This window comes from Neoarius graeffei, chromosome 15 (assembly GCF_027579695.1).
Source record: "Neoarius graeffei isolate fNeoGra1 chromosome 15, fNeoGra1.pri, whole genome shotgun sequence".
NCBI lineage: Eukaryota > Metazoa > Chordata > Actinopteri > Siluriformes > Ariidae > Neoarius > Neoarius graeffei.
In genome coordinates this window covers 54,868,935-54,892,856 of record NC_083583.1, presented here as the reverse complement: position 1 = coordinate 54,892,856, position 23,922 = coordinate 54,868,935, and the positions used below count along the sequence as shown (strand labels likewise).

Here is a 23,922-nt window from a genome sequence, read left to right as displayed (position 1 = left end):
ACGAGATGGTCAATTATCGCAAGAAACGCTAGTGTCATGATGACTTGCACTTGCCAGGTGGGTTTCATTAGGTTTTAAAAACCCTGTTAGTTTTGGTATATTGCTCAATAGAGCTTTGTCACGTTGGGCTTTTTGACGTTGCGCCTTGTGCTTTTGAGCACCGCTCTCGTATTTTCTGTCACACATATTCACTGTTCAACTGTGGAGTGATGTCGTGCATGACGTCTAACGTTTATATATGGAAGGCGGATTTGCCTCACCCAATCAGCGTCCGTTTATTTAAATATTAATTTTGAGCCAATGAATATGAAGGTTTTCTTTTTCTTTTGACCAATTAGGGGCCCCCCTGTGAGGCGGGGGGCGTGGGGGCCCCTAGGCTGAAGCCATATGAAGCCTGTGCAGTGATCCGGGCGTGCCTGCACCAGAAAAAACAAGAAAAGACGTCTTTCTTGCAAGAAACAGAATTTAGCGCATTTTCTTTTGTTTACCACTGGCCCAGGTAAATCCAGAATCGCGCGATCTAACTCAGATGAGTTACAACCGGTTTTTGTTTGTCTATCAGTAACGTTACCAAACTGCCACCCAAAGCAGTTTTAATTAAAAGTTAGAAGCGACCGGAATTCCTTCTAATTAAAAGCGCTGTGCACATTGATCAGAGACTTCTTTTCATCACGAACTAAGAAGCGTTCGGACCAAGAAATCCTCTGCTTTCCACGGAATCGACTCACGTGCTCCACAACGGTGAAACTCCAAAAGTCTCGGAACATTTCATAATCTTGCGTAGTGGCAAGATACTGAGTAAGACTGGCAATTTTGGGGCATAAAAACTAGTCTTAGGAATTAGGGGTTTTTTTATTAAGCAGTGTGAATTTAAACTCAGGAACTGCTTAAGTGTGCACACTGATTTTTGTGTTCCATAATTGTTCTATTTGTTCTGATCTCTCAATTGTTTAATAGATAGGCTTTTGCATGCTCTTCTCTATTCCTTACTAACATCCTCAATTTCCTTATTACACATTTTGACCTCATCAAGATTTCAGTGGATTTAGTAGTGTTATGAGCTAGTGGGTTAGCTACCGGCTAGTCCTTTGTTACTTAGAAACACGTGGCTACGGGGGGTCACGTGGGACCGACGAGCGCGATGGTCAGATAACTCTGAGCTCTTCACAAATCCCCAAACTCCGTTAATTTCTCGGGCTCTTTGTTTTCCAATTTAACATTTATCGACGGCATAGGTATAACAGTCTACAATATGTCGAAGAGTCAGACTCAGTTTTCGTCTCCGAGTGCTTCTCCCAGAGGGAAACGTTTGAAGCCTGCCACGGATGGTAGCAGTAATGACGCCATCTTGCTAGCACTTGAGCAACAACAAGGTAAACTTGAGGCTATGGTGGAGAGGGTGCTTCATGCCGCACTTGGTAGTGTGAAAGACTCAGTCAATGCATTACAAAAGGACTTGGTAGAACATATGACAGCGATGAAAGGTCTGGGTGAGAAAGTGGACCGCATTCAGTCAGAAACTCGGGGGCTGAAACGAGATTTTATTGCCGTCAAAACAGATGTGGAAAAGCTTCAAGACAAGCTGGCAGAGTTAGATGATCATGGTAGACGGAACAACGTGAGGCTAGTGAATTTAGGAGCGAACAGAGAGGGAGGAGATGCCATCAGATTCCTGCAGGAAATGCTGCCTAAATGGATCCCCTCTCTTGGAACAAAAGTTGTACAGATTGAAAGAGCACATCGAATCTACTCCAACACGCCCAAGAAACCCAATCGTCCTCAGACTCTCATATTCAAAGTTCTAAACTACCAGGACCGTCAGGCCATTCTGCAGGGCGCTAGGCAGGCTAAGAACAGCGGCGCTCCCATCAGGGATGAGGGCAGGGAGCTACTGTTCTTCGCCGACTACAGTAAGTCCACTAGCGATAAGAGGGCAGCGTTTAAAGCTGTGCGGAAAGAGCTGTGGGCGAAAGGACTATCTACTTTCCTGATTTACCCCGCTACCTTACGAGTTTCCTACCGAGGTCAGGAGCTGTCGTTCGAGACAGTACAAGAGGCGGAGAAGTTCAGCAATGGGCTGCCCGACCGAGCGAACATCACCAACTCTTCAAGAAGGAAGCTAACATTCCCTGCATTGAATGGAGACAGCATTAATGCTAACACGGAGGATATGAATGCTAACACGGAGGATATGAATGCTAACACGGAGGATATGAATGCTAACACGGAGGAAGACGCACCGGCTGATATTGACTGATTTGAGAACTTGGACTTTTTGTGACATACTGCTACCGAAAATTGCTAAAGTTGGACATGTCTACAATGATTCGTAAGCACATCTGTATGCATGATATATTCACCCTTTTATGTGGGAGCTTTTCAGTTCAGTTTACTAGCGATGGTTGATCAAGTTCACGGTAAGTTAGCTCTGACTTGTTAAACGAAAATCCACATTGAGGTTTTTTTTTTTTTTTTTCTTGTTTGCTTCTTATTCCTTTGCACTTTATCCAGTTTGGATATTTTGTTTTAGCGATGAATAGTATTTAGTAAGGGGGCCCATCTTACGAATGCTTTTGTTTATGGGGAAAGTGAGCTGGGGATTTTGACTGCATTATGTGGTTTACACGGGTCTGTGCTAGACAACGGTGGGTGGGATGGGGGGGTGTCAGGGTACGGGGGGGAGATAACCTTAGATACAGGGTCAATGACTCAAATTATTACGTACTTGTAAGGGACACAAGATTAATATCGGACGACAATGGTTAAGTTATCATTATTATGTTGGAACGTTAAAGGTCTCAATACCAAAACAAAGCGTGTGAAATGTTTAGACTTCCTGCGAAGGCATAATGTAGACATTGCATGCATTACGGAGTCTCACCTGAAGATAGAAGATGTTTCGCGCATGCAAGATAAGACATACAGAATCGCTGTTTCCTCGAGTGCTGTATCTAAAACGAAGGGTTCAATGATTATAGTTAGACGAAATTTAGACGTAGTTATTGAGAAAACTATGACTTGTCAGAGTGACTTGGGCCTGGGCCGTTTATCCTTAATCTGTACTTTAGTCCAAGGGAAGAAAATCGCTTTTGTATCTGTATATGCGCCTTCCGTGTATGATGCCTCATTTTTCCCCTGGCTCTCAGCTACTCTATTACCATTCTCAGAGTATGAGCTGATTGTTGCAGGTGATATGAATGCAGTGCTTGATGTTAAAATAGATAGGTCTTCTCATCTAGTGTCTGCCGCACAACATCAGGCATCTAGTGACCTTAATGCATTTTTGACTAACCTCAATCTTTTTGACGCATGGCGTTCACACCACCCAGATGTCAGAGATTACACCTTTTTCTCCTCTAGCCACAAAATTTTTTCCAGAATTGACCATGTTTTCCTATCACATTCTCTTAACACAGCTGTACATTCATGTTCCATTTTACCAATGACAATATCTGATCATAACCCTGTTCAAGTCGCAATTGATGTGGGGATCAAAGTTACAAAATCACCAAGGTGGAGATTTAACACTAGTCTTTTACAAAACGAAACATTTCTCACTGAATTTAAAACAGGACTACTTGACTTTTTAGCCATTAACAGAGACTCTGTTTCTGATCCTATATTTGTTTGAATGGCTACAAAAGGATTTATAAGGAGTTTCTGTATCTCCTTCTCATCTCACTTAAATAAAGTCAGAACCCAGAGAGTAAAAATGTTGGAACAACAATGCGATATACTTGAAGGTCAACTTAAAAAAACCTATAGTCGGTCAGTAGAACACAGATTAACAGCAGCTAAACATGAACTGAATGATTTATTACAAAGAAAAGCAGAATTCCTCATTCATAGGGTTAGACAGAAATACTATTTTCATGGAAGCAGGCCTAGCAAACTTCTTGCATTGAAATTAAAACAATGTGAGAAATATACATCCATAAATTCTATTAGATCTCCTGAAAGGGAACTAGTTTTTGAGCCGAAAAAAATAAATAAATTATTTAAGTCGTTTTATCAGGACTTGTATTCTTCTACTGGAACGTTTGAATTGGACAGATGCCATAAGTTTTTGGATGCCATAAATATCCCTTGTTTGGAACATTTAGACTCTGAAGAATTGGGTAAACCTATTTCTCTAGAAGAGCTCCTTAAAGCTGTGAAAAGTCTGACCAGGGGAAAAACACCTGGGCCGGACGGTATACCTCCAGAGTTGTTACTACAGTTTTGGGACAGCCTAGGCCCAGTATTGTTGGAGGCCATACATGCAGCGGTGGACCAGGGTTATTTTCATGACCATATGAATTCCGCACTCATATCTCTGCTACCAAAGAAAGGCAAAGATCATACTGAATGTGGCAATTATAGGCCTATTTCTTTAATAAACTCTGATCTCAAGTTATACTCCAAAATATTAGCCTCAAGATTGGATAATTATATGGGAAAGCTCATACATTTTGATCAGACAGGGTTTATGAAGGGACGATTAGCTGCAGATAATATACGTCGTTTGCTCCATATTATTGATCATTCTCATGAGGCGGATTCCCCATGTGCAGCTCTGTCACTAGACGCAGCTAAAGCGTTTGACACAATCAGTTGGGATTATTTGTGGGTAGTTATGGATAAATTTGGGTTGGGATCAAAGTTTATTGATATGGTTAAAGTTCTATACAGAAACCCCTCAGCGATGGTATGCACAAATGGCCTACACTCTGATCCATTTTCAGTTTCTAGAGGTACACGTCAAGGCTCACCTCTTTCTCCTGCTTTATTTCTTCTGTCCATTGAACCGTTAGCACAGTATTTCAGACAATATCAGATTATTACACCTATCCAAATCAAGGGGTCAAGGCATGTGATATCCTTGTTTGCGGATGATATTATCCTATATATGTTAGATTTGCAGAAATCACTCAATGGTTTACTCCCCGTATTTGATGAATTTGAGGCTATATCTGGTTATAAAATCAACTGGGACAAGTCTGCTTTAATGCCACTCAATAACATGGCCAAGAACGTTACAATACCCTCAGTGATTCCTGTAAAATTAGAGCTAACTTATTTAGGTATAAATGTTAAGACATCACTCCCTGAACTGATAAAATGTAACTATGAAAAAATACTCAAAGATGTACAGCGGGATCTGGCCACTTGGAGCAAAATGTCAGGTTCCTTACAAACTAGAATCTCTGTAATAAAAATGAATGTCCTGCCTCGAATAAATTTTATTAGCATGATGCTTCCACTGCCACCTCCGACTAACTATTGGAAAAGAGTAGATGCGCTTTTACGCAGGTTTATATGGGATGGGAAACACCCCAGAATACGTTTCTCCACTTTACAACGTTACAAGTCTGATGGGGGACTCTCACTGCCAAATTTCAAATTATATCATCAAGCTTTCCAGTTGCGTCCGGTGAAAATTTGGTTAGATTCATCGTCACTAACCTCTTGGAGGGAGATTGAAGAAGGCCTAGTGCATCCTATAAGACTCCAAGATGTGTTATTCTCCACTTTGTCTAAAACTAAACATATTGACTTTGGTCCTATAATACAGTATACAATTAGAAATTTCAGAAGAATAGAAAAACAGGTTAGATATGACAAGAAAGCAAACACACACACTCCTCTCTGGAATAATCATGGTCTGACTTCTGGAAAGATGCCTTTTCAATCTCAGTCATGGGTTTCTTGTGGTATTCATACACTGGGTGATATATATAACAGGGATGGACTGATGAGTTTTCAAAATCTTTGTCAACTTTTTGATATTCCTAAATCTTCATTTTTCCTCTATCTTCAGTTGCGGTCAGCATTACGTGCCTATGGGGTACCATGGGATTCAAATGTGCAAATTCACCCGGTTATTTATAAATTACTGATCTCTCCCTGCAGAGGATTTGTCACCTTTTCATATAGATGGCTCTTAGAATTGTCCTACTTTACCATTTCAATAGAAGCTAAGTGGGAAAGCGATTTAGAGACAGACTCTATAGATTGGAAAGGGGTATGGGATAATATTTTCAGTGCATCAAAGAACCCTAATCATCAGCTGATTCATTTCAAGTTTTGTCACAGGGTATACTGGACACCCATTGATAGGTTCCATGTGAAGCACACGAAGAGTCTATGCTGTAGTCTATGTAATAAAGATATTCCAGGTACATATAAACATATGGTTTGGGATTGTGAGGAAGTTCAGTTCTTTTGGAAAGAGGTAACTTTTATTTTGTCTGAATTATTAGAATTAGATATTCCTTTACTACCAAGCTTGTTGTTACTGAATGATGACTCACAGTTTGAATGTACAGAGAGACAGCGGAAAGTGTGGCTTGCAGGCCTAACAGCAGCGAAAAAACTCATTGTTCAGAGGTGGCTTCCCCCACACAAACTTCCTATTAAAAAGTGGCTGTTGTATTTTCAAGATGTTATAATGATGGAATTATCCACGGCAAGAATCCATGGGGCAAGAGTCTCAACAATACAAATGTGGGAAAAAACGGCAGAGGGGGTTACAGACTTATTGGCAAATCATGCACAATGAAATATCTCACATGCCCTTTTTTTTTTTCCTTCTTCCATTTTGATATTTGATGTCATTATAGCATAAGGTAAATATCATGCTTTGACTATTGTTAGTCAACTCTTTCTTTTATTTCATTTATGACTTATTGGGTCATGTGATGTGTATCTAAGGTTGGGGTGGGGGGTTGGGGGTGGGTGTTGATCACTGACTTTGTAATGTTACTGTCTCCCATCTTGGGATCTTGTTCTTAAATAAAAAACAGTGAATCATAAAAAAAAAAGAAACACGTGGCTACAGGCCTCACAACCCACCTTAGCTAAACACACGGCTAATTCCTTTGTCTCGTTAGCAAGCTAGGCTAACCTTTTTGCTTAGGCCACAGGCTCACACACAAACACATGCTAGCTAGCGTTCCTTTGTCTTAGCTAGCGACACAAGGCTAATCTGTGTCTCCACACGTGGCCAACACATCTCAATTAGCAACCAAAGCTAACTCTCTTGCTGTACTTAGAAACACTAAGGCCTCACACACATTATATATGTGTGTGTGTGTATATATATATATATATATATATATATATATATATATATACATACATACACACACAGTATATATATATATATATATATATATATATATATATATATATATATATATATATATATACATATATATACACACACACACAGTATACACATATATATATATATATATATATATATATATATATATATATATATATATATATACATACACAGACACACACACCATATCATATTTGTGTATAATGATTCCAACTGCTATTATCCATTTTTATCTTTATAATAAATTCAATTAATTATTGAAACTGTGTGTTTATTTGTTGTTCCGATATTTTTGAAGTACCCAACCTCAAAGAATTCCAAGGTGCATACGAGTTATGTAATACGGTAAGTGATCATAATAATTTGGAATATACCATAACTTAGCTGTTTGGTAATTTATTATTAAGCATCAAAATTAATGGTATTATTTAATGAGACTGATTTAATGACTTAATGAGATCTTCAGATTTAATGAGATTGATCACTCAATTACCAATTGCACCTACACACCACACCTCAAATCAACTCCAGGCCTTTTATCTGCTTAATTGAGAATGACATAATGAAGGAATTGCCCACACCTGCCCATGAAATAGCCTGAGTCAATTGTCCAATTACTTTTGGTCCCTTTAAAAACAGGGTGGCACATGTTAAGGAGCTGAAACTCCTAAACCCTTCATCCAATTTTAATGTGGATACCCTCAAATGAAAGCTGAAAGTCTGTACTTTATGTCCATGTCCATTATATAACTATAACTTGAATATGTTTCAGTAAACAGGTAAAAAAACAAAACTTGTGTCAGTGTCCAAATATATATGGACCTCACTGTATGTTTGGTATGCTTGAAGCTGGTACAGGCTGGTCTGATTGCTACTTGTTTTGGTTCGTTAAATCCTTGAGATTTATCTTCGCTCACACATTCTGCTCTCTGCTTCATTTTGTTTCCAAGGAAGGACAACCAGTGAACCAGCGATAGTGTCATGGGTGTTGAAGGCTAGCCCATATGGTCCAATCACACAGAAGAGCTACTGTAGCACAAACTTCTGAAAAAATTAATGCTGACTAAAATAGAAAGGTGTCGGCATTAACTTTTTCAGCAGTTTGTGCTACAGTAGTTCTTCCATGGGATTGGACCATATGGCCTAGCCTTTGACACCCATGACCCTATCGCTGGTTTTCCGGTTGTCCTTCCTTGGACCACTTTTGGTAGGTACTAACCACTGCGTACTGATGTACCATTTTGGAGATGCTCAGACCCAGCCATCACAATTTGGCCCTTGTCAAAGCCGCTCAGATCCTTACGCTTGCCCATTTTTCCGGCTTCCAACACATCAACTTCAAGAACTGACTGTTCTCTTGCTGCCTAATATATCCCACCCTTAGACAGGCGCCAGTGTAACGAGATAATCAATGTTATTCACTTCACCGGTCAGTGGTTTTAATGTTATGGCTGATCGGTGTATACTCATGTTTGTCCTACAATAAATTGAGAAACATCTCTGAGCAGCTGTGTCTGTATCGGTGACTGTTTGCTCCAGGACTGATCCGTGAGGCAGAAACTCTTAGGTGCCAGAGGTCTACGTTTCTAGATCATACTTTGTCAATTCAACCTCCTTCAGTACAGACAGATCAAAACCTATCTACAAATGAAGGGAAAGAACACATCTTACAGTTAGTTCAGACAAACACAGAATTGTATAGTAAAGCATAGAAGTTATTGGTTAGCATACTGGCATGAGTTAAACATCAAGCCAACTTGGTCATCATGAGAGGATCCTCTGCAGCCATCACCATCATTTACCTAAACCTGTAACAGTTCTCTGTACAGATTACTAAAAATAACTCAACCACCCTTCTGCTTTAATTGGATTGTGTAGGAAAGGATGACATGGACTCTGCAGATCTAGAAGCATCCCAGGAATTAGTTGAAAAGATAGATGTACGGAGATTAGGAAATGACCTGTTAGAGGATTTTTAACAGATTTGTCATAAGGATTAGGAGGAGAAAAAAAATGGAGAATTTAAAACTCAAGGGTTTTACAGTTAGTTCTGTGTAGAACCCTTCAACAGGGTGTTTTCCTGCCAGAAAGGGAATATAGAACCCATTTTGGCTAAGAACCCTTATTTATCCAATGCACCAATTTCAAGGGTCATGTGATATTATATCATAAGATGAATGGTATAACTATTTTAGGCCTCTTTATACAGCCAAAGGTTTGTATGCACGTAGTCATCACACCCATATGTGCTTGTTGAACATCCCACTCCAGATGTAGTCCCCCTTTGCTGTGATAATAGCCTCCATTCTTCTGGGAAGGCTTTCCAATAGATTTTGGAGTGTGGCTATGGGGATATGTGCTCATTCAGCCTCAAGAGCATCACTGAGGTCAGGCCGTGATGTTTCGTGACGAGGCCTGTTGTTCAGTCGATGTTCCAGTTCATCCCAAAGGTGTTCAGTGGGGTTGAGGTCAGGGTTCTGTGCAGGACACTCGAGTTCTTCCATTCCAACTTTGGCACACCATGTCTTCAATGGAGTTCGTGTTGTACACAGGGGCATTGTCATGCTGGAACAGGTTTGGGCTTCTTAGTTTCAGTGAAAGGAAACTGTAATATGCCGTCATACATTCTAGACAACTGGGAAGACCCACATATGGATATGATGTTCAGGTGTCTACATATGTTTGGCCATATAGTGTACATTGATGAGAAAATGTCTATTGTGCCTGCGTTGGCCTCTGATGTTAGCTAGCTAGAGTATGCTGTGTCCATATCTCCCTGGTGCTTAGCCTCAGTGTTTTGCCTGCATGAATTTATGAGTGAAATACAGACATCCTGTTGGCACATACAGTGCCCGCCACAATTATTGGCACCTCTTGTAAAAAGGGTTAGAAAAAAAATCCACTTTTTGGTGAAGCAGTTTCATCTCACTGAAAAAACGAGAGAAATCTAACCTTTAATTGGAATAAATTTATTCAGAGGAAAAACAAATCCCTAAAGAAATAATTATTTTCAACAAACACACATACACCACTATTATTGGCACCCCTGGGAATTCTAGTGAACACAATGTAACTGAAGCCTGTTTCCCATTTAAATTGTACATTTGTGAGTTGATTGAAGTGTGTCGTAACTTTCGAGCTGTAATCCATCACTTCCTGATTAACTGGGGAACAAATATGAGGTGACACAGAGGCCAAATTCCCTTATTCATCAATCAACATGGGAAAGACAAGAGAACACACAAATCATCTCTTTGCTGAAAAAAACCACCCTAGACCCCTCTGTCATCCAGAACTACCACCTGGTTTCTCTTCTCCCCTTCCTATCAAAGATGCTTGAATGTGCTGTTGCTAACCAACTCTCCTCTTTTCTCTCTCAGAACAACCTCCTGAATCCTCACCAGTCTGGATTCCAAGTTGGACACCCAACCGAGACTGTCTCTCCATCAGTGATGCAATTCATGCAGCACACACCGCCTCCCTCTCCTCTGTCCTGATTCTCTTCGACCTTTCTGATGAATTTTACCCCATCCTTCTGCCATCCTTATCAGCTCTGGGGATCTGCGCGACAGCCCTGGACTGGTTCAAGTCCTACCTCTCCGGTTGCTCCTTCCAGGTTATCTGGTCTGGTCCAGTATTGGCACCATGCCCACTTACCACTGGTGTCCCTCAAGGTTCAGTGTTTGGTCCACTTCTCTTCTCCCTCTACACCCAGTCTCTCGGCCCAATTATCTCTGCTCATGGTCTATCCTACCACTTCTGTGCAAATGACACTCAATTGTTTCTCTCTTTTCCTCCTCCTGACACACAGCTGTCCACTCGCATCTCTGCTTGCCTGCATGATATCCAGAGCTAGATGGAGAACCATCACCTGAAACTCAACCCAAGCAAGATGGAGGTGATTTACATTCCCGCTCCATCCTCTCTACCTCTGAACTTCGTCATCTCTCTGGGGGACATCTCTGTCACCTTCACCCAGTGCAAAGAACCTGGGGTGGTGTTTGACGACAGACTCTCCTCCTCAGCAAACATCACTGCAGCGACCCGGACATACAGATTTTTCCTTAACAACATCTGAAGGATCCGCCCCTTCCTCACCACTTACTCAACTCCTGGTCCTTCCAGCATCTGCCATCAGACCCCTGCAGTTCATCCAGAATGCTGCAGTTTGTCTGGTCTACAACCTCCTTCATTCTTCCCATGTCACCCCTCTGCTCGCTGCCCTTCACTGGCTACCTGTTGCAGCTCACATTGAATTTAAAATGTTGGTGCTAGCTTACCAGGCTGTCAAGGGGTCAGGTCCAGCATGCCTCTAGAGACTGATCCGACCCCACATGCCAGCCAGATCCCTATGCTCTGCTGCTACTGGTTGCCTGGCCCCTCCTCCTCTCCATTTGTGCCAAGCCCGCTCAAGACTGCTGTCTGTCCTGGATCCCCATTGGTGGAATGACCTTCCCATCAAGGTCAGAACTGCTGACTCCCTGACCACCTTCAAGCACAGACTGAAGATCCACCTCTTCAGGTTGCACCTCTCCCCTTCTTCCCTGCCCATTGTGTAATTGCATAGCGGTCTCGACCAACCCAGGCTGTGTACTGTCTAGCCTGGGGTTAGCCATTGGAGTTTTATTTTTCTCTTTTTAGTTGTACTTTGGGTTTCCTCTGGGTGCTCTGGTTTCCCCCACAGTCCAAAGACATGCAGGTTAGGTTAATTAATAATAATAATAATAATAATAATAATAATAATAATGTTAAATTTATATAGCGCCTTTCAAAAAACCCAAGGACGCTTTACAATTATAGACAAGAAAAATAAATAAATAATAAATAAAAAGTAGGGGTCAGGATGTAATTCCCGTGGTGTAGCAGCCACAGTCCCACCAAAAGGCGCACGAAAACAAGTCCCACATCTCCAGCACCGCCGCCGTGATGCCATCAGCAACATCACTCGAACACCACGCCGTGGATCCACACAGCAAGCAGAGAAGCTCCGCCACGCAGAGCGCTGGTGTGTCCCAAACCGCCTGCACAGCCGCCGCGACACCACCGAGCAACATCGCTCGGAACATCACGCCAAGCGTGAAAGCACAGAGCGCTGGACAACCACGATGTAAATTGAGCAACAGGCTCACTGCAGTCCACAGCTGGGAGCACAGGCATCACCCACAGCGAACCAAGGCCTGGAGGGAACCGACGCCCCAAACTGGGTCCGGAGCTACACCACAACCGGCGGACAAAACACTCAAACAAACACCAAACTACACAATCACACAGGAAAGAAAAAAATAGAAAAAGAAATAAAATAAGAACTCCGGTGAGAAGCGGCAGCCAGAACGCGCACGACGTACTCTCAACCGGAAAAAAAAAAATTGGTGGTTCTAAATTGACCGTAGGTGTGAATGTGAATATGAATGGTTGTTTGTCTCTGTGTCAGCCCTGCGATGACCTGGCGACTTGTCCAGGGTGTACCCCGCCTCTCGCCCATAGTCAGCTGGGATAGGATCCAGCTTGCCTGCGACCCTGTAGGACAGGATAAGCGGCTACAGATAATGGATGGATAGTTGTACTTTGTCAGCTCATTAGTATGGTTGGCTTGGTTTCCTTGTTGGTACTTCAACAAAATATTACACTAAGTGTTATTCTGTCACTTATTCAGTTAGCATTAGAACTTTCTTGTCTAGAAGTTCAGCAATTCTTGTACCTGACTTTTGCACTTGTACATTGTTCTGGATAAGAGCATCTGCTAAATACCTGTAATGTAATAAGTCAGGGAATGTTATAAAAAATAGCTACTCACCTGAAAATGCCCATTTTTACTGTTAGGGCAATAATAATAATAATAATAATAATAATAATAATAAGTGGACACCAACTGGAACTGTTACAAACTTGCCTGGAAGAGGACCCAAGTTTATTTTGCCCCACATACAGTGAGGAGGATGGTAAGAGAGGCAAAAAAAAAAATCCCAAGGATCACTGTTGGTGAATTACAAGAAAAAGTAAAATCTTGGGGTTTCCAAGTCTCCAAAACCACAATCAGATGCCACCTCCATGCCAACAGATTATTTGGAAGGGGCCAGGGGGAAAAAAAAAAAGCTTTTTCTGTCAGTTAACCACAAATATAAGCACCTGAAGTTTGACAAAACACTACTACAACTTTGACTGGAACCATGTTCTATAGTCTGATGTAACAAAAATGGAGCTTTTTGGCAATAAACACTCAAGGTGGGGTTGGTGTAAAAAGAAGGATGGCTATAATGAAAAGAACCCGATCCCAGCTGTAAAATATGGTGGCGATTCTGTGATGTTTTGGGACTGTTTTTCCTCCAAAGGCCCTGGAAACCTTGTTAGGGTACATGGCATCGTGGACTCCATGTAATACCAGGACATTTTAAACAAAATCTGTCTTCCTTTGCCAGGAAATGATGGTCATCATTGGATCTTCCAGCAGGATAATGATGTGAAGCATATGTCCAAATCAACACAAAAATGGTTAGCTGACCAAAGACTCAAGCTTCTGCTATGGCCATTTCAGTCCCCTGACCTGAACCCCAGTGAAAACCTGTGGGCTGAGCTGAAGAGGAGAAAGCACAAGAGAGGGCCAAGGACCCTGGCTGATCTGGAGAGATTGTGTAAAGAGGAATGGTCTCAGATGCCCTGCTCTGTATGTCCAACTGGGGTATATCACTGGGGTTCAGGTCAGGGGACTGAGATGGCCATGGCAGAAGCTTGAGTCTTTGGTCAGCTAACCATTTTTGTGTTGATTTGGACATAATTATGCTTCGGATCATTGTCCTGTTGGAAGATCCAGTGACGACCCAGTCATCATGTTATAGGGGACACTCAGTGCTGTTTTACTGGCAAAGGTCGTCGTACAAAGTATAAAATGTAGAGGGGACAATAATAGTGGCACGTGTTTTTGTTGAAAATTATTTATTGATGAGCAATTTGTTTTCCTCTGAATAAATTTATTTCAATTAAAGTTTGGATTTGTCTCATTTTTTCAGCATGAGATGAAGCGACTTCATGAGACAATGTTTTTTTCCTAACCCATTTACTAATCTTTACAAGTGGTGCCAATAATTGTGGAGGGAATTGTATGTTGCTCCCTGATGAAAAAAACCCCCTACTTTTAGAAACAAAGCTGAACTTTTCAGGTCACTCAGTATACTATACCTGATGAGGTCGAGCAGAGCGTCTGCTGAGGTCATCACGGGACCTCCTCCCAGCCTGGTGCTCTCCATGTCAGTTGCAAAGCCTGGTTTGATGATCACCACCAGTACAATGCCAACCACCACAGCAATAAAGGTGGTCCACAGGTAATAGGTCACAGTTAGCAAGCCCATATCACAACAAGCCTTGGATTCCATTGATGACAGGCCTGACATTAAACTACAGTAAATAGGGACAGGTTCAAATCAGTGTAAATTAATTATCAGTGTAAAACCAGTCCTGATACGATGCCATTTTAAACAAACATTACCTTGAGGTGATCAGGGGAAGAATGAGCATTTTTAGCATTCTCATCAGGAGTTCGCCAGGGAACGAAAGATAAATCTTTGCCTTCAAAAACAGAAAGATGTTTTGGTCAAATAAAATAGTTTCTAGGTTGATATAAAATTGGTCCTGTTTGGAAATTATACAATTAATTGTTGATGTAGCACAATCTTTAACATTTTTGGATGGAATCTCCAGCCTCAGTGCTTTGTTCTCTTCTTTAGCGGTCTGCCTGATGGCATGTCCATTACTAGGGAAGAATTACAATAGTGGCTTCCCATTGCCTTCCACTGGATTATTATAGCAGCTTATTCCTATCAACTATTCACACCTATGGGCAATTTAGAGTAGCCAGTTAACCTAACCCCATGACTTTGGACTGTGGGGGAAACTGGAGCACCCAGAGGAAACCCACACAGACATGGGGAGAACATACAAACTCCACACAGAAAGGCCCCCATCAACCACTGGCCTCAAGCCCAGAACCTTCTTGCTGGGAAGCAACAGTGCTACCCACTACACCACTGTGCCACATCAGTGCATTGTAAAGATACACTTTAATATCTTATTAATGTCAAGAGAGAAAAAGAAAGGCTGGCGAGGGAAGAACAGTTTCCAGTTGTAATGGGGAAGCCATGGCCTAAAGGTTAGAGAAGCAGCTTCGGGACCAAAAGATTGCTGGTTCAATTCCTTGGACCAGCAGGAATGGTTGAAGTGCCCTTGAGCAAGGCGCCTAACTCCCAACTGCTCCCCAGGCTGCTTTGGGAATGTTGTACGTATGTCACTCTGGGTAAGAGTGCCTGCTAAATGCCTGGAATGTAAGTGATAATAGGAACTTCATTTGTAGACTTTCCACAATATTAAACATAACTAGAAATAGATAAAATGTCTCACTTGTTGGTCATGCATCTTAAATATGTACTGTATTAAGTGGCTTTGTAAATTGCAAATAGTTAGTAATAGTTATGATAAAAGCAGAGTAGACCTCTTGGGTTTGAAAAAGAAATTCAAGTTTTGACATTGAGCTGGTTTTTGGGCAGCTTTTGTCACCCAGGCTTGGTAACTTTGCTTACCAAGAAGAGGAAAGACAAGGTGCAAACATCAGTAAACAGCTGAACAGCTTCTTCATGCCATAGTAAAATGCTAATCACTGTAAAATTCACTCAGCATTAAGTGTAATATCTATGAAGACTTTAGTTATCCATTTCCTTGTGTGTAGCTGTCGTATAGTAGTAGGTCTGGAACATTTTAATTTCTTGACATACCTGCGTGGAGAGTTCATATCCCCTGAGTATGTAGCCAAGAATGCATCCTGTAAACACTCCGAGTACAGACAGAATCAGCAGCCCATTCCGTTTCACATAGTCCTTGATGTATATGGTGAAGGCACCACGCAGCAAGTTCTTGACACTGTCCAGTCTGTTTTGCCCAGAGCCGATCGGAGAGAAGAAGCCGTGCTCGAAGTGAGCATCCTCGGGGATCAGGAACTCCTCCATGCTGTAGTGTTGTAAGCAAACTTCTCTACTACAGGATTAGACAAACGTGGCGCCATACAGCTGGGAGAACACAGTCCTAAGAGGATTACAGCTCAGTGGTTGTAATCTATCACCTGTTTACTGTCTGCCATGCCATGGCATTTGGCTGTGAGCAGTGTCAAACCCTACAGCACATTTAACCTTTGATTGTGGGGAAATCTGAGAGTGCTCAGGGGTCCACTCACTTCACAAACAGCTTCAACTTTCCAATTACTGATTCAAAATCAAAGTCCTTCCCACACCATGTGGCGCCGATCTCCATTTCCGTAGCCCTCGGCCTCTCGCCCAACATGCAGATACAAAAATTACATAGCTAGGGTTACAGTGGGGGGCTAGTCCTCTGGTAACCGTGAGAGTTTGACTCCCCACTCGCATCTGTATTGCAGCATGCCTTGCCAGAAGGTACCATTTTTATGATGGTCTTTGGTATGACCTGACCGTGAGTAGAACTTGTGATCTCCCGATGGAGAGGCGGACACGCTAACCACTAGGCCAACTTGCGGTTAATTACTAATTACTATTATAGCTGCAAAAATTATGATCCTTATGGTCCAAAAATTTCACAAATAAGTAATTACTGATCCAGCATTCCTACTGATTATTTGTTAGATGGGGGTCAGCATTTGACTGAAACCTTGTTCCACGTAGAAGACAACTATTGCCGCTTTTCCACTACAAACGTGGCTGAGTCGGGCTGAGTGGGGCTATTGGAGTTGCATTTCGACTACAACCGCGCTGAACCATGCTGGCTGGAAGTGGGTGGACACATTGGGTGGAGTTAGCGAAAGTGGGTGGACGTTACGTGATGTCGTTAGCGGCGCAAACAGTGACATCAGTGATCTTTTAAGCGGTAGTCTCACGACCCGGATAGTAAACAATAAACATGGAGGACACGGAGTTGTTAGTGTTGCTGGTCTTGGTGCTGTGGCTTGTTGTCACCGACAATGCCAACAGATACTGGCAAGAGCGTATAGATGAGGCGAGGCGCATAAGGCTTCAGAAATTCTAATTATTCTTCTTCCGGGTTTACGGTGTTGACAGATCCCAGCGTGCTCGCGGGGCGTGTGTGGGCATGTGAGGACACTCCCCCTCACCAATCAGTGCACGGGGAGTGTCTGCTCACGCCCCCAGCCTCACTCAGCTCGGTTTGGCTCGCTTCAACCCCACTCCAAAACCGTGCGAGTTTTGGGTGCTAAGCAGGGCTGAAGTGAGCCGAGTCGTGCTGTTCGGAGGTAGTCGAAACGCGAGCTGTGTCGGGCTGAAGCGAGCTGAAAAAGGGTAGTGGAAAAGGGCCATATGTGAGAAAGCCGTTTATATTGACAATAATTGGCAATCATCCCACAGAGACTGGGAAGGAAGCTGAGAGCCTGCTGGACCTCAGCATACTATAATCACTCTGTATCTGCATGTTGGGTGACTTCAGGACCTAAAGATTGGCCAGACCCCCCCCCCCCCCCAGGACTGTGATCTCAGTAGCTAGAGGTTTGGTCCACTTTTCTGGCCACAAGCTTCAGAATGTTGAAGGCTGGAATTTGATTGGTTCTCTGCACTTCCATGGGCCAATTTCCAGCAGGAAAATAAAAAATTTGTACAAAATAAGTATTTTAGCAATTGATAGTCACTACATTGAGGGGAAAACATAACAGAAGCTTTTATTAATGATTAATCAAGAGGTTTGTTTGAAGTAGCCAGTGGTGAGCAAACAAGACACTTTTGTTTGTGTGTTAAAGCGCTGGTCTGTAGTTGGTCAACAGTCAAATCGCGTCTTTCTAGGTGGTTCTTGGCTGTTTGTTGACGAGCTGTACCAGAAATACTAAGTGTCTGGTTGCAAGGCTGGTGTGGAAACGTCTCTTGATGTGCAAAAAACATTAAATAATTGTTGACCTCTGAAGGACCCACAGTAATCCACCACATAGCCTCTCACTTTATATAAAACTTGGGCTGAGTAATTTTTTTTTCATGAAAGTATTAAACTAGGAAAGTGAAGGAATTCAGTAGCTGAGATAAAGGTTTTCTAAAACTGATGCCACGATAAAGGAAAGATTTTTTTTTTTTTTTGGTCCAGAAACCAAACAAGTCATAAATGACCAGCAGATTGAAGAACTTCTTGCAGGATGGACAGAAACACATGGAAGGCTTTCAAGAATGTTTCTGCAAAATTGTCTTAGGAACTTTGGAACACCAAACTGGTTGACCAAATCTTTTAAGCATACAAAACCATGGGGTTCAACATATTACTAAAGACTCAGTTTCTGCATTCACATTTAGAGGACTTCTGTTCTGTACAAATCTTGGTGCAGTCAGTGATGAACCTGGTGAAAGATCTCAGGTCATTGCAATGATGGAAAAACAGTAGCGGTGAAACTAGGATCCAACTAAATGCGTGTTCAAAGGAACACAGATGCCCCTGGCTGAGCAGTTTGATAGAGAATCTAATTGTTACTTTAGGAAAACTTCCTGAATATTTGGAGGTCACATCCAGAATGATGCACTAAAAAGTTATGCAAGTTCATATTTTCAAATCTATGACCCAGTTTAAAGTTGCATGAATCTTGAATCACCTTTGGTAGGTGACGATGGATAAAAACATCCCAAAAGTTATGAGTTCATATTTCCTGACCTTTGACCTAGTTAAAAGTAGGTCAAATATGTCAATCTCGCCACTGTTCAAACTTATGCTCGGTCACCCCCAGATAGACCCCACAATTAAATTTGGTGCACGTAGGTCAATTTTAACAGTAAAAAAGTTGTGTGAGTGTTCCGGACAGACAGATGGACAGACATAGCGAAATCATAATGCCCCTGCTGACTAAAGTCGGGCCAGGGGCCATAATATTTCATCTCATCTCATTATCTCTAGCCGCTTTATCCTTCTACAGGGTCGCAGGCAAGCTGGAGCCTATCCCAGCTGACTATGGGCGAAAGGCGGGGTACACCCTGGACAAGTCGCCAGGTCATCACAGGGCTGACACATAGACACAGACAACCATTCACACTCACATTCACACCTACGGTCAATTTAGAGTCACCAGTTAACCTAACCTGCATGTCTTTGGACTGTGGGGGAAACCGGAGCACCCGGAGGAAACCCACGCAGACACAGGGAGAACCCAGGACCTTCTTGCTGTGAGGCGACAGCGCTAACCACTACACCACCGTGCCGCCCGGCCATAATATTTAAAAAAAAAAGTTAAATTTGTTGTACACTTCAATGAGAAGCATGCTTTCACAAATGCTAAGTGCAAATTAGCAACAGAATATTTTTACGTAAGCACTATCAAATAATTAAACACATTCAGCAAGTGTCAAATTTGTGTTTCTCAATATTCCTATGTCATAATTTTAGAAATAATGTGAAATTATATTTGTGTCCAGTTTAAAAAGCTTCGTCATGATCAGCGAAAAAAAAAAGTTCTCTGGTAGCAACACTTTTGTAAATAAAAATACTACATTTGGGCGGCATGGTGGTGTAGTGGTTAGCGCTGTCGCCTCACAGCAAGAAGGTTCTGGGTTCCAGCCCCGTGGCCGACGAGGGCCTTTCTGTGTGGAGTTTGCATGTTCTCCCCGTGTCCGCGTGGGTTTCCTCCGGGTGCTCCGGTTTCCCCCACAGTCCAAAGACATGCAGGTTAGGTTAACTGGTGACTCTAAATTGAGCGTAGGTGTGAATGTGAGTGTGAATGGTTGTCTGTGTCTATGTGTCAGCCCTGCGATGATCTGGCGACTTGTCCAGGGTGTACCCCGCCTTTCGCCCGTAGTCAGCTGGGATAGGCTCCAGCTTGCTCGCGACCCTGCACAGGATAAGCGGTTACGGATAATGGATGGATGGAAAAATAAATTTTCCGGTGTTATAGCTGTTATAATGCAAGTCATAGCGAGAACTAACCAGTTTCACAGATGTTCCGCAACACAAAATGTAACTACAAATGAATTAAAAAAAGGTAGCCTTTCTTTAATTAATACAAAGTTGCAATTACTATTTAAAACAATAATTTAAAAAAAAAAATCACAAATGTGCTGTTTTAAGAAAATAATAAGCACCTCTCTGTGTTGGCCTGCATCACACCACCACGTCATTGATTATTTTCCAATAACAGCATGCCATGTGGCGTTTTGTTCCTTACATACCGTTCCATTAAATCCCAGTTGTTGCTGTGCATCTTTATTAAACACTGCAGATCATAATCACTTCCAGACATGAAATAAATCCTTGAAACTAAATATTAAACTAAAAACAAAACAACCATTGGGGGGGGGGGGGGGGGAACCCAACAGAACAACATGAACACACACTAATTCATTATCAAATATGTTTTATTTAGAGATACACCCCAGCAACGTGATGTGTTAAGACGAAAAACATCCTGAAATTCAAACAGGAAATTGATAATTTCAATGAAGTGTAGAAAATGTATTAAAAAGTACAGAGTGTCTTAAGAGAGACCTCTAAGCAACATAAGTTACACTCTTATCCATCCATTTCATTTACAACATGCCTAACGCAATGTGCTTTAGCTACCTGAAGCAAACTTCATGTAATTCTCAGCTTTCTGATCAACTATTAGTAACACCTAGTCCATTTTTAAGTTGAGCAACATTAAGTTAAAATACCGTTACTGTCAACAGATCCCTGCTGGAACATGGAGCTCATACTAACACTGTATATATTGCATTAGGTTAATATGCTGATGAAATTAATGACACATCGCGTATATTGATGATATTCTAGGAAAACCCAGGGAAAACTTCTGAACCGGGAAAGTTTGATGCTTGGAGGATTTTAGAAAAAAGGTTGCATCTAGCATATCCAATTACTGTGGCAATGACTGATTAATCATTTTAATTTATGAACAATTATCAAAGTGGATTTTTATATCTGTTGCTTAGTTTTCTGAACCAACAACCGAAATATCGGTGCCGATTCCTGGGTAGGATGTAATACCGTGGTGAAGCCTCTAGGGGCAGCAGCAATGCTACTACAACTGCACGACACCGAGTTGTGCACAAAACAGTTTTTAGACCTAAATCAGTGTTAGTTTTAGAGAAAAAAAAAAGCAAATTGACTGAAAAACCAGTGTGACCATCTCTCTCGTAGATAGGCAGGACTTGGCAGCAACAACAAAGAAATAAAAAAAAACCCAACATGTTAAAAAAACGCACCACCACCAATGGACATTTTCACATTTATATATAAAAAAAAAAAAAAAGTAATATTGCCTGTGTAAGCACGGAGATGCTTTTCATGGCAACACACTGATGAGATGCATTAAACTATGAAGATGTTGCATACATTTTACTACCACATCAGATATAGAGATAAATAGAGGATATTACACAGTGGCGTGAAGATCTGAACTTTATCTTTGAGTGGTGAATGTATATTTCACAAGTGAGTGAGTGATATATTTTTCAAAACAAGAAGATAAACTTCACATCTTTGCACCACCGTGTAATGTTCTTTATATTATATAGACACATCCACAAAAAAAAAGCAAGTTAATCAAAAGCATTTCAATTTGAACCAGTTTGCCATTTTGACAACGCACGTCCAGTCAGCGGGAAAACCCTGGGAGCGACATCATTGGAGCGAAATGTGTCACTCAGGTGTACTTCGTATGAAAAATGCGAGTTTTTCTTCAATACGAGAAGATAAACTTCATATCTTCAAGCCAACCTGTTATGTTCCTTTTATTACAAGTCGACACAAAAAAGTACCCAAATTTATTAAAACAACAATTCATCGATTTCCTTACGAGTGACCTAGAGATTTATGTCACGGTTTTGGTTCTCCGTGTTCCGGATGGAGCTCGTATGAAAAAGTATCAGTAACTTTTTCAGCAGTTTGTGCTACAGTAGCTCTTCTGTGGGACTGGACCATATGGGCTAGCCTTTGTGCCCCATGCGAATCCAATCAATGAGCCTTCGACACCCATGACCCTGGCGCTGGTTCACCAGTTGTCCTTCCTTGGACCATTTCTGGCAGGTACTAACCACTGTATACCGGGAACACCCCACAAGATGTGCCATTCTGGAGATGCTCAGACCCAGTCATCTCGCCATCACGATTTGGCCCTTGTTAAAGTCGCTCAGATCCTTACGCTTGCCCATTTTTCCTTCTTCCAACACATCGACTTCAAGAACTGACTCTTCTCTTGCTGCCTAATATATCCCACCCCTTGACAGGTGCTACTGTAATGAAATAAATCAAATGCTATTCACATCAATCAGTGGTTTTAAATGTTATGGCTGATTGGTGTGTACATGCACATCATCTTCATAGTTTAACGAAGCCTGGCACATTTCACGTGTTTAATTTTAGCTTGTTAAGATGAATGAGGACGACACGTCTATTCATTGGTCTTCAAGCTCATCCACATAGGGCTGATACAGCTGCAGGATTCCACTTGTTTAATCAGTTCACCTTCGTCTCCAATCAGCTATCAAGCGTACCTCCTATTTAGCTGTAATGAAAGCCTGCGGACACACCGACACTTTGCAGATGAAATTACAGAACCCTGCATGTGATTTAGAAAAGTTTAGATTCGAATTTCGATCTGGTCCATCTTTTCTATAAAAGATACCGCTGTAATTTTACATTGGTTACCGTTATAGTCAAAGGGAATCATCATTAGATTAGCCCTAGAGGAGAAAGTCAGTTGAGTAACGTCTCAATTGAAGTTGTTCCTCACAATTTTGTTGAAACAAACAAAAATGGCAAACGGTTCTGTTCCAGCAGTTCTAATCTCCAAGCCATATTTCAGCTGACCATTTTTGCAGACAGTTCTCAAGTCGAACTTGCTACAGGAACCCTTAAATAGTTCTATATCAAATCCGACAACAGAAGGTTTCCCTTTAGAAAGCTTTTCATCCAAACCCTTTTTTTCCTAGAAATGTACTTGGCAAATATTGTACTACACTGCATTTAACAGGTGAAATTAAAATGGCAGTAGAAATAAAAATGACGATTAAAACGAACTGAGTTTACACAACAAATCAAGGTCATATTATAGAATCTTAAAGCAAAACAGATTCATTTATAAATACAAGACCACAACCACGAAGACGCACAAAAATAGAAAATAACAAATGTGGAACTACACTTGAGCGCCGACTTTTAATTAAACTTCCCAGAGACTTCTGCGGCACTGCGTTTTCCGACACCTATGCAACATGCTTATAAACTACGGAGTCTCAAAGTGGGGTCTGGAAAGCAAAGTCAGGGTTCAACTTTTTTTTTTTATTATAGCAGTGGAAATCCCAAACTCCATTATCAAATTTGTTAAGTGTATTATTTGGTTCATATATCATCATACACTATTTACAGTGGTACTTAATATTTCTGCATAAATGACCCCCAAGGCATCAGATTTTCACACAAGTCCTAAAATAGATTTAAAAAACCCAATTAAACAAATGAAGCAAAAATATTATACTTGGTCATTTATTTACTGAGGAGAATAATCCAAAATTATTACACCTCAGAGAGAGGCAAAAGTATGTGAACTTCTAGGACTAGCAGTGAATCTGAAGGTGAAATTAGAGTCCGGGGTTTTCAATCAACAGGATAATGATCAGGTGTGAGTGGGCACCCTGGTTTATTTAAAGGACATGGGACATGGATTTTTTCTGGGTATAATTATGTATAAAGGACATAAGAAATGCCATCTAAATCACTGCAGGGCGTCAAAAATGTGAAAATCATCACATTCAACTTTTTTATACATCAGCGTAAAACAAGGATTCGTTAATTAGCTAAGTGGTCACGTGACCCGTGACGTCACAAAAACT

At 41.5% G+C, this 23,922-nt stretch overlaps 1 protein-coding gene across 1 annotated transcript in view; it reads right to left on the bottom strand.

Annotated features, from left to right (window-relative positions):
- slc1a8a (solute carrier family 1 member 8a) overlaps positions 1-23,922 on the bottom strand; it is a 59,934-nt gene that overhangs the window by 12,464 nt on the left and 23,548 nt on the right. The window contains exons 3-4 of the mRNA XM_060941657.1: positions 14,589-14,668; positions 14,282-14,497 (exon numbers count right to left, since the gene is read on the bottom strand). Coding sequence (XP_060797640.1) covers positions 14,282-14,497; positions 14,589-14,668 — 296 coding nt within the window. The remainder of the gene's footprint in view (positions 1-14,281; positions 14,498-14,588; positions 14,669-23,922) is intronic.